This window comes from Mandrillus leucophaeus, unplaced genomic scaffold (genome assembly GCF_000951045.1).
Source record: "Mandrillus leucophaeus isolate KB7577 unplaced genomic scaffold, Mleu.le_1.0 Scaffold333, whole genome shotgun sequence".
In the NCBI taxonomy this organism is placed as follows: domain Eukaryota; kingdom Metazoa; phylum Chordata; class Mammalia; order Primates; family Cercopithecidae; genus Mandrillus; species Mandrillus leucophaeus.
In genome coordinates, this window is record NW_012103510.1 from 1,140,354 (window position 1) to 1,152,344 (window position 11,991).

At 40.6% G+C, this 11,991-nt stretch overlaps 1 protein-coding gene and 1 long non-coding RNA gene across 2 annotated transcripts in view; both read left to right on the forward strand.

Annotated features, from left to right (window-relative positions):
• LOC105545621 overlaps positions 1-7,175 on the forward strand; it is a 17,526-nt gene extending 10,351 nt beyond the window's left edge. Inside the window, exon 2 of the long non-coding RNA XR_001006953.1 lies at positions 6,813-7,175. This is a non-coding gene — a long non-coding RNA (uncharacterized LOC105545621). The remainder of the gene's footprint in view (positions 1-6,812) is intronic.
• Positions 7,176-7,925: 750 nt separating this feature from the next.
• The window catches only part of TOX3 (TOX high mobility group box family member 3), a 111,071-nt gene continuing 107,005 nt past the window's right edge, over positions 7,926-11,991 (forward strand). The window contains exons 1-3 of the mRNA XM_011988653.1: positions 7,926-7,946; positions 10,167-10,249; positions 11,686-11,953. Coding sequence (XP_011844043.1) covers positions 7,926-7,946; positions 10,167-10,249; positions 11,686-11,953 — 372 coding nt within the window. The remainder of the gene's footprint in view (positions 7,947-10,166; positions 10,250-11,685; positions 11,954-11,991) is intronic.

The following is an 11,991-nucleotide window of genomic DNA, read 5'->3' on the forward strand; positions in this document are numbered from 1 at the left end:
AAAAAAAAAGGACTTCCTTCTTGGAAAGAGAGACAAATATCCACAGAGTGCTATGATTTATTTAAGAGTTCATTTTGAAAACTCCATTCCATCACTTTGCAAGTGAACACTGAAATCCAAATTTGGAAATTAATATTTATGTGAGCTAATTTTTATCTTACTGATTCTACCCAGATTTCTAGCCCTTTAAGATGATTTTGAGTCTGAAATCTCATTTCTAACTATCTTAACTAATGTTTCCATCATTTTGTTAACTGAGAGTTCAGTAGGTATATTTTCTATGTCCTAATCTGTTTATTAAAATATTGAGAACATTAGAAATGAATCAGAACCGAGAGCAAGATAAAGTGGGACTTTACTAAAGATGTCTTCCAGCCTGTCAGTAATGAATCAACGCCTTTGTGTATGACAGTTTCATCTGCTTCAAATCCATTTGACTATACTATAATTGTATCCATATTACCCTCTTCCACTAGAGTTGCTAAAGAATTTATTCCCATTCAAGTCCTCTGGGTGAGCTAACTTAGCCACAGATCACAAGAGGCAGCCCTTGTGTACCACCTGACCCATGCCCCTGGTCACAGCCTATTAGACCAAGGGTAGGCACTTGATGCAAACTGGGCCAATCAGATTCTCTATCTCAAGAATTTCGCAAAGAGGTAAGGAGCCTGAGTTTGCTAGCTGGGGGTAGCCAAACGTAAGTGTCATGTGACTTAGGGGCTGAAGCTACCATCATCTGGCACTCATGATGAACTTTGTATAAGCAGAGGGGTGAGGAGAAAGAAAAAACCAAAGCATGTGTGCTGAGAGAAATATAAATTTGAAGCCATGAAGAGGGAAAAATATGAAGAGAACAGCTGCCTATTGGCTTCCCAGTTCTCTGGATGTTTGACTTTGATAATGTACACTTGGATTCTGTGAAGCTTTTTTTCTGAAATTTTAAAATAAACTCCTTTTTTTTTTTTTGCTTGAGCAAATGTTATAGGCTGAACTGTGTCCCCGACAAAATTCATATTTCGGCTGGGTGTGGTGGCTCACGCCTGTAATCCCAGCACTTTGGGAGGCCGAGGTGGGCAGATCACTTGAGGTCAGGAGTTCGAGGCCAGCTTAGTCAACATGGTGAAATCCGTCTCTACTAAAAATACAAAAATCAGCCAGGCATGGTGGCATGTGCCTGTAATCCCAGCTACTCTGGAGGCTGAGGCAGGAGAACTGCTTAAACATAGGAGGCGGAGGTTGCAGTGAGCCAAGATCGCACACCTGCACTCCAGCCTGGGTGACAGAGAGAGACTCCATCTAAAAAAAAAAACCACTGGAGATAGAGCCTTTAAAGAGGTGGTTAGGTTAAAATGAGGCCCTTAGTGTGGGCCCTAATCCAATCTGTCTTGTGACCTTATGAGAGAGGAAGAGACACCAGAGATGTGCACTCACAGAGGGAAGGTCATGTGAGGACATAGCGAGAAGGTAGCCACCTGTAAGCCAAGAAGAGAGGCCTCAGGAGAATCTAAACCTGCTGCACCTTGATCTGGGACTTCCAGCCTTCATAACCGTGAGAATATGAATTTCTGTTATGAAAGCCACCCGGCCTATAGTATTTTGTTGTGGGTACCCTAGTGGACTCATATAGCATGTCTAAGAGGGTTTCACTGCTTTCCATTGCATGTAACAGAAAACTAGGACTCAATTGGATCAAAAGATAAGATTATGAGTTATTTCACATAACTAGAAATCAGGACAGAAGGAGCTCCAGGGTTAGTTAATCAGTGACTCCTGACATCATCAAGGATCTATGTTCTTTCCGTGTTTCTGCCCCTCCATTCTCATCTCAGTGTGTCAGCTCTGACCCCGGGCTAGAGATCCTTTCATGCTGATAAGCTGGCTGCAACATTTCAAGACATGACACTGTCCAGAAGAAGAAGTTATTATATATTTTCTGAGTGTTTCTTTTTAAAAGCATGGAAACCCTTCTTAGAAGCCCTCTTATACTCTTTTCCACATCTTATCAACCAGAAATGCATCAGAGTCCATGACTACAGTAATCATTGACAGTGAAAATAGGGCCATCATAAAGGATCCTCCCTGGATAAATATGGTCCCAAGGAGAAGGGCAGAACTTAAATAAAATAGAGGTAGGGTTAAGGAAAAAAAAAAGGGAATGAATTTGGAGTAGGTAACCAACAGGGTCTCCCTGGTTTCTTTTACCATTTGTCCCTAGACAGTAATTCTCTGCAAGATTGTCATGGGAGATTTTGACAAATGTGTTATTGAAATGGCAACACCCTTTTTAATGTCACTCCTCTGATCTATCAATTTAATATATGCCAACAACAAGTACAAAATAAATTTGGATTTTCATAAATTTGCATAACTTAAACTTTTTGTATGCATTATGTCTTTTGCTACAAATAACAATTTTACAGAATGGGAAACTGAGGCTCAGAGACTTGAAATGATTTGCCTAAGAACACATGATGTTTGTCCCTAGAACAATGAATATAGTGACCAGGGGGCACAGGCCAGTAGTGATAGGTTAAATTGGATTAGAGCAATAAATTAGTAAAATTGTAGGGATCTAGGTGAGATTATGAGGGCCTTGAATGTCAGAGGAAGGAGTTTTAAATTTATTAAATATGTAATAAAGTCTTGATCTGAAGAGTGATCTGATGAAATGATATATCAGAAAGATTGATCAACCACTGGTTTCTAAAAGCAGTTAATAAGTGGTTTAAACAAATGATAGAGTCCAGACTCAATTTGAGATTTATTCATTTTCCTCTAATCAAAATTTATTAAGCATATATTGTGTGGGAGGTCCTGTATTCAGCAGTAGGGATAAGAGGATGTGCAAGACAGGTACGGTCACTTTCCTTGTATCAATTAAAGTCAGAAGGATCTGTATTAATCAGGATAGGTTGGGCTACGCTGCTGTAACAAATAGACACTGCATATCTTGTAGTGCAATACCATCAAGACATGGTTTGGTTCACGTGAATTCTGTGGCATGAATTGTCTTCTTACACCTGGTGCATATGTCTTCCCAGGACACCACAGTAGGTCAAGAAAGATATGGAGGAAGAATACCAATTCTTAATTGCCTCAGCTGTTCCTCACCTAACAGCAGGAAAAACTGAGAAACACATAGTGGGGAGCATCATATATTTGGTTAGAAGTAACTGTCTCTGTCACAAAATTTTATAATAAATACCTTAGTTAACGATCTGTCTCTTTTTTATTCACTTATAAAGTTGTATTATGCAAGGAGTAGTCATACAAACATATTTTAATTGCAACTTCTGCTTGAGGAGAAAAAACATCATATTAACTTGCTTTCAGACTGTGTATATAAGGAGAAGATAAAGAATAACAAGTCAATACTAAAGAAAGGTGACATTTTAATTTCTTTGCCCTGCAGTGATGCAGTAGAAAGACCTCACTTTGCATCACAGTTCTATGTGCTGCTTTTGTGTCTTTGAGCAAGTCATTCAACCTCGGTGAGCCTCCTTCAGCTTAACAAAGAGAATAATACTTATTTAACCCAGAGAGGCATCAGGAGGATCAAAATTTAAAATATAGATCTATGCAAATGTCTACATGCCACCACAACTGACACACAGTATAAACTAATTAAATGTTAAATGAGTCTGCTCTATATGGGTCAAAACAAACTTTAGATCAGAACTCACAGCCGCGTTTTTTCATGCCATCATACATCCTCTTGCATCGAATCTAACTCAGCTGCCCGGCCTCCAAAACTTGGTAATGTTTCACTTCCCAGCCTGTCTCCTTCCCACTATGACTTCCCAGCATCTTATCTCACCAAGCTCTTCCCCTCCACACTCACTCACTCCTCCTGCTAAACAATTTTGCTTGCTGCCTGAAACTTTTGGTAGGTCTCTAAAACACTCTTTCCATGGCACCGACTACATTATTGCAAAATAGGGGTCTCCTCCTTACTCTTTACCAGGCCAGTCCCTCCAGAGGGATCATACTTTCTGCCCCATTGACATGGCGCTTGACCATCTGATTTGCTTTGCCCAGTGAAAAGTGAGAGGGAATGATGTGAGCAGAAATGATGTGACCAGAAACTTTGACAGCTGTAGCGGGTTTCCACTCTCTCTTTTTCCTCTGCTACAAGACCCACATGCCCCAGATAGAAGCTTCTTTTTCAGCTTTGGTCCTGAGATGAAGATGTGCAAATGAACAGCAGCTGATGAGTGGTGGACTGGAACGGGGGCTGAGAAATAGTCGTCTGTGCTGGTAATCCAGTAAGATATTAGAGGTTATTTGTTACTGAAGCTTAATCTGCCCAACAAATGGCTGATGCCACCCAAAATTCCCACCACGCATGGAATATTTTCTCTTTAATAACTGTGTTCAAAACCTCCCTCCGCTAGAATATTTTTTCATCCCTCTTGCCTCCCCAAAATGCTATCTACTTTCAAATGCCTTCTCCATGAAGTTTCCTCTGATTATCCCAATCATAAATGATCCCCCCTTTTCTAAGCAGCACACTAACATATTACCTGTAACAATTTCTGTAAATAAATGTTGTTGACTACTCTAGCCTGAGAATGCTTTTTCTATGGCACTGATTACAATATTTCATTATGTTACTACTTTCCTCATGTCTTGTCATGTTTAGTATAAACAGGGATCATGCTTTTTCCCATTTGTGGAAACGTAGTACCATATAGTTAGAAAGGCACAGTCAACACTTGTTGAAAAATAAATGACACAGGTTTCAGCTATGGGTAAGATGCAGTAATCACACTCTACTCTTTCTCGCTGCCGCTGAACACAGCTCTCTAACTTGGTGCTTAAGCACACAGGGGGAATTCAGTTAGTGATGGTTCCAGATTAAGAGGGCTCAGTCTTTCAGTTAAACGATAGTTGAAATGTGGTTTTGGACTGCAGAAGAAGTTTTAGACTAGTGAGATCCAAAAAATTCCTTAAACTCCTTTCTATGGGCCTGAGAATTGGCCAGTTACACAAGCGTTAACCAGGACATTGGCTCTACAGTGGCTATAATTGTGTTGTTGTTGTTGTAGGTATTTGAGACACCAACCAGAGTTCGTAATTCTAATGATCTCTCCAGATTTATGGCTGCAGCATCCCCAAGAAGGGGTAGGGAGGGGCATATAGTGAGCTACCCTCAGGGGATCAGAAAGAAAAGGGAAAGTGAGGAGGTATGATCTAGAATGCTGAGGGTGGTGTTTGCATGACAATCTACATGCCTTATGAAACTGACTTTATTTCACAGTGAAGAAGATACTTTGAGGAATAGTAGAGATCCTTCTTAAATAAATAGTTACTTTCTCCTGGGGAAAAATTAAACAATTAAAGATGTAGTAGCACTGGGCAGATTGGCCAATAAACAAGCAACTTGGATGGAAAAAAATCAAATAGGGATTTTACTGTAAGGTTTAGACTAATCCAGGACGCTCATGGATTTGTTGTGGGTGAATGAAGGAGGAGACCAAATGGGGAAAGAGGCAAGAGGCAGTAGGGGAGGCCAACTTTAGAATCACCCACACAAGTTACTAGAGTGTCATTTTCAGTAGCCATCCTACCTCAAGATGTTCCACCCAAGCACTGGTTCTGAAGAGTCTTCAAAACTCCATTGCCACCTTCATTTCCTGCCTGCCCTGGGCTTCTAGGATGTGTGGGTTGGGATAAGAGGTGGAAGGGAAAACAGCAATGCTATTTCATCGCACAACTCTAGGGGGCATCATCCACACTGCATTTATGTAACAGAACATTGTAATTCTCCCTTTCCTCCCTGTGGCCTCAACAGGGAGGAAACACAATGTTTTCCCTGAACCACTTTCAAAGCCACCTTTCTATTTGATTTCTATTATATATTTAACCATTCCTCAATTCCCAAAGCACTAGTTCAAAATTTTTAAATCTTTTCCTTTCTTTCAACATGTTGTTGATACAGGATAGAGGGAGTGGATGAAGCTAAATGATTTTTACCTGCTCTCCTTAAAAAGAAAATCTCTCGTGCTAACTAACCTCAGTTTTTAAAACATGCATTTTAAAAAGTGCAAATCCTCTAATCTAACTCATAAAACATTTAATATTTTGGATATATGGCTTTAATGACCATTCAAAAGTCACGGTGGCTGGACAATGGGAGCTGCCAGACTATTGTCCATTGACCACAAAGCCATGAGGTGGCTCTTTTTCCAGGGTCAGGAGGTCAAGCTTCACAGCATTAATTTTGCTGAGTTTCTTTGTTATAAATAACAAACAAGGTCATTTATTTTCATTTTCTTGTTTCTAATTGCATGCATCTTCTCCCGAGGATGAACTCCATAAACAGGTGGCTGGAATGCTGGGGAGAAAACTTGAAACTGTTCCAGAAAAAGAGGGCATGTCCCACTCTAGCGAAACAGTTTGATGAGTTGGAGATTTAGTCACTGCAGGATACGCACCTGCACTATTACTCGAAAAGCAAACACTCATCTGTTTGGCACACACAGATCTATGTAAATTAGGAGAGATTATTTTGCTGCTAGTTCTTGGCTGTTCTGTGATCAGAGGCAATTGTTTCCCATTTCTTAAGAAACAGAATCTTTATTAGACTCCGTTCTTTTCTTGGTTATTTTTACAATTTTATTGTTCTATGGTTATTAAAAAATAACATGTCATATAAATTAAGCCTAGAAACATGGACGCTTATCAAAGAAAGGATTGTCATCCAAAGCTCCAACTATGAGAGGTATTTATGTGCAATGGTATACAGATCTGTTATAGAAGGGTTTAATTAATATCTGCCTAATGATTTTCTCTCCTTAATGCCTCTATAGCTGTCCCCTAGCAAAGAATAAAACTGTGGACTGACCCCCACCCATTTGCGAAGAAAGCACTGGGTCTTCAGCTTTCATTGTCCAGTCGGTGGTCTTTGTGGACACCAGGGGCCTCTCCTGCTGAAGACTATCTGGACTTCCTGATTTTCACTCCTGTATAAACCCCCTCCCCCATTAGTACCTTTGTCTCCTTGGCAAAAAAAAAAAAAAAAAAAAAAAAAAAAAATGTTTTTCACTTAAGTAAAATAAAAACTACCCAGTATTTGTTTCTGGAGTGAAATTATAAACTTCATTGTACATTCTTCCTGGTTTTGATGCTTATCTTGAAGAGTTCAGTGAAAATAAATTGTTTTTATGAAAGCAGAGAAACCATTTGATAAACACGCTGTCTCTGAAAATTGTTCCTGCAAAAGAGGTCATTCTTTCACTTTAAAAGAAATAGAATATATTTCAGAAAACAGGCAGGACGACAGTTTAGGATTTCTGTGAATGTAATTTTTTTAAAGGCAGAGTATAAATACAGTGAAAATTGCACACCTCCTGATTGTGTTGAGTATTTTGGTTTCTAAGATAGCTTTACTGAAGAGCTACTTAGGTCACAAGCAAATACTTGCTGCATTTCATATTTGTGGTAATGAATTCTTGGCTTTATAGTATTTTGCTACCAGTGGGTTGGAGGTTACTGTTCCATAATTACTATATATCTGTCAGAACCTTTGGGTGTATCTATTCTTAGTAAAAGTAATAGTCAACTGACAAAATGATTAGTTTTCTAGAGCTCTTCTTGTGCCTGGTAATACAGAGACCAATAGGACTAAAATTGTTTGTAGTAATATAAGAAACAACCTCATGTACACAACTGAATATATATTTGTTATCATGAAGGAAAAGTTTGCTTATTTTTCTCCCATTTCCCCAGATTTCTGTATTTTTTGGATTTCTATATTTTTTGACCAAAGTAAAAATATCAAAATAGTTCACATCTTCAGACCAGAAGAGTTTAGATTCACTGAAAACTGAAGCTAAGCAATGGCTATGCTTGGGGATTTTTTTCACACTGTAATTCCTGTGTGGATCTCTCTATGGTGATTCGTTTTATGTCCTGCACTAGTGATGCGTCATCAGGTCCCCCAGGTAAGAATTCTTCCTCTATACCATGTGTAGGTTCACTATGGTGAGAGTCTTGGTAGGTTCTGACTTGCTTTTATTTGCATATGGTTTAGACTATGCATGTGAAGTGTTGATTCGCAGATATGAAAATCTCCTAAATTTCATGAGGATACACATATTAAGAATCCAGGCTGGATAGGAATGCTACGATTTATGACACAACACCAAGTTCAGATATAAAACTGAATATAAGATATTTTAGCAATATAGCAATAAATATATTTAGCAATATTTTAGCAATACATTAGCTGTTACTATGAGAATAGATGAGAAGAAACGTGAGTAGCCCTGGCCTTGTTAATTTCCACTTGGAGCTACCAATAATTTGGTTACATTACATATTGCAAGGATCGTAATATTTGGATAGGATTTTTCATCACCCAAACTCAAGAGAATTAAACTGTATATACTGTTTAATAGTATTTGCGTCTCATCTTGGGCAAGCAGAACACGGAGGGGTTAAATTACTTTCATAGATTTGTAAAAGTGGGGGTTCCAGTGAGGTTTTTGGTTATAAAACTCTGGCAGGTTTAATGAAGTCCTCGTGGGGACTTTCTTGCATAATTTGAAACCAGATAAAGTAGAGAAAGGTTTCAGCTTCTGTCAAGATGTAAGGTAGTTTTCCCACAACGTAAAGTTTGTGTATTTTCTCCCCATTTTTAAGGGATTCTTGGATGACATCAACTATTTAATTAGAAACATCAAGCATTATAATAAGATGGACAGTTTTGATCCAAATCATCTCAAAACCCTAAAGGAATTTTCTTATGCCCAGAAGTTGCATTTTGGCTGCAGAATTGATTCTTCTGCTGCCCTTCTAAGTCAATAACTGTTAGCATTGTTCAGCATAAATTCAAAGCATATTTAAGATATGTTCTTGGAGAAGTTTCTTCGAATTCAAGGCTAATCCAGTATAAAGGAAACCTTTGTCTATGGCTTTCAGAAACAAGACTGCTGACAGACTGAAAACAGTGACACCCTTAAGATAACAAATACCATGACAGTTACAATTGCATTTAATTTTTTAAAGCATCATTCTAAAGTTTTTAATGGATAGTCTTCAAAACCACTGGAACCCTTAAAATTAGATGATAGTGCGAAAGCAATGGAGAGTATAATCAGATCATTTCTAAAGGAAACCACATAGGATCCTAGTTTTAATATTTACGAAGAGTCTACAACAGCAGGGTGCAAAAGGCCCCCACCCCACCCAAGGTAGATTGTTCTAATTCACATCAGAGGCCCTGGATACACTCTTTCAAATCCTGCCTTAAGGTTCCCTGCAAATAAATTACACTATTAAAACATTCTGATTTTTTTTCCTTCTTCCTTCCCATGTTCTTTCTGAACTTTCTTTCTTTAATGAATATTTATTTCCTGCAAACAAACTATGTACCAAGCATGGTCTGAGGTTCTTGGGATTCAGCAATGATCTATCAGTGTGCACTGCCTCGTCCCTTGAGCCTTCTTATACAAATACCATGGGGATGTAGAAGCTGGCATCCTTCACACTGTATGTGAGTTTGTTTCTCATGTTGCTTCTCTCAACAGCAGCTAGTGGCTGTGCCATGTCAGTATCTCCAGGTGACTGGGATGGTTCAGGGTATGTATACACGTGTGCATGTGAGTACGTGTGTATTTTGTGTTCCAAGAGCCCAATTCATAGTCCTCTTTGAGGACTTCTATATGTGTCATGTTGGGAATCGAATCCTCTTTCTCATTCACAAGTGCCTAAAATCATGTCTGGCACATGGTAGGTACTTAAATAAACAAACAAATAAATAAATAAATAAATAAATAAATAAATATAGCTAGCTGCCAAATGCGTGGAGATTGGGCAAAATCGTCAAGTCAGCAGCCTTCCCCGGTGCCCTTTTTCTGTTCCAGTGATTTTCTCATTCTAAATGCCTCAACATACACATCTTCAGCTCATCAGCCGGATTCTTCCCCTCCCCCCAAATCAAAATCTAAACTCAGATCTTTTGCTTACCTTACATCCTAAATCAAATAATAAAATGCAGACGGATGAGTATTGTTCCCTTCCCAAAAGCCTTTGCATCCTAACAGGGAAGGGAAATTTAAGAGAAAGACTTTTCCAAAACAATGGCCAGAAGTTAGGGATTGTCATTGCGCATTCCTAACTCCTGAGAGCCTTAGGGGTAAAGTTCTCGCTTCATTTTCTAGGCTCCACCGCCCAAAGCTGAATGCAGTACATCAGCCCACTTGCAATTCCCATTCTTGCAGCTAGCGGGTTTCCGCTGCGAAGCGTATTTATATTCCTGATCCTCGAAGTCTGATTACAAGTTCAGGTTTAGTCTCTGTAACTTTGATTATACTTTCCTTCGTCCTTTAATCAAGCTCAGATTGCTCCAGATGCAAAACAGAATGAGCAGAAGGTGAGGATTGTGAGTCTGCAAAGAAAAACTTAGCTTTCCAGACTTTTGGCTCCTTGTAAGAGCTATCTGTAAAAAAAAAAAAATTTAAATTCTTTTTTGGTACCCCAGATCATCACATTGCTCCTCTCCTGTGACCAGATCGTGCTCTATAGGCTATTGTTAAATACTAATAGCGAAACTTAAAAGATGTTCTCTTGCGAGACAACAGGTGGCCACTGCAACCTCCAGCTCTGATTGGTGGAAAGGCCACAGGCGCCCAGTGGCCCACAGAAAGGGCCTCCACTTCTGCGTTTCAAGAACTTACTCAATGGGGTGTTGTCCTGATAATATCTCAGCTCACTGTCAATTTGTGCAACCTGCTGGGCCATTAGGGAGCGCCGCTGGGTTGTCAACGTTAAATGGAGACTAGGGAGGGGAAACCAAAGCTTTTTAGGGAGGGTGGGGATAGGAGTCAACCCAGGGACAATGTGAGCAGTTGTTTCTTTTCTGAGTACACACTGCTCTCTCATGCAGTCTCCTGACCCACGTTTTTGCCAAGAGAAGAGCAAATACATAAACTTTCACCTAATTGAAGTTTATTTTTTTCTGCTCCGTTCCAGAAAGATAATATTGAGCGAAGGTACACACACAGGTGTCGCAAGCCCGATCCACTTTGGAGAACAGAAGAAATGAAAAGAAAACCCATGTCATGCTTGTCTGAAAAAGCTCAGGCCCTGGGCCAGCAAGGTGTGACCAGGGGACAAAACTGTTAGCGAGTGTCATAGGAAATATTTCAGAATGTCTCCGTTCTGGTTAAAGTGGCTCGCAGATAACAAAGCTGGGGAGGGGGCAGATCTCACGGCCTCTCCACAACGTTCCCATCTAGTATAAAGCCTCTTCCCTTCGCCAAGGCTGAAGGCCAAACTCTCAGATTAACTCAAAGCAATAAAGCCGATGAGAAAATAAATAAATAAAAAGATGGAGCTTAAGAAAGATAAAGAAATAAAGAAGGGGTGGGTGAGTGCAGAGTGGGGAAGTTAATCAGCTAGGACCTTTTAGGAAAATAGGGACATTTTCTCTCCAAGAGCAGTGAATGATCTGCCTAGATCCAGTTACTCAAATGCCTTTCGAATACAAACAAGAGCAAAGAGAATACGAAGAGAACCGACACGAGGCTTCACTTGGGAAGCTTCAAGTCTGCCTACCTGTGAAAGGTCAGGCCCCAACACCCCTTCTGGGAAATCCTACAGGTGAACTTTGGGTCCCGGTTCCCAGCTACCGGGAGACACTCTTGCAGGTTGGCGTCTGGGTTAGGTGTGTCCACGCAGGGGACATTCGAAAGGCAAGGCGGGGTCGAGGAGAGGGGCCCGGGCACAGGCACCCGTAAGGAAGGAAGCGGGGCGTGGGGAGGAAAGCGACAGGAAGGGAGCAGACGGCCTGGGGATGCTGGGGCCCGGGGAAGCGGTGGTCGCGCAGGAGGAGGGTGGGACACACGGGACGCAGGGCTGGCGTCCGCTTCGGCCGAGGAAAGGAGGGGAGAGAGGAGCGCTCCGAGGCAGCGGGGACAAAGAGGACCGGAGCGGGAAGGGGGGCGAGGTGGGGAGAAGAGGGGCCCCGGAGAGGGGGAGGCCGCG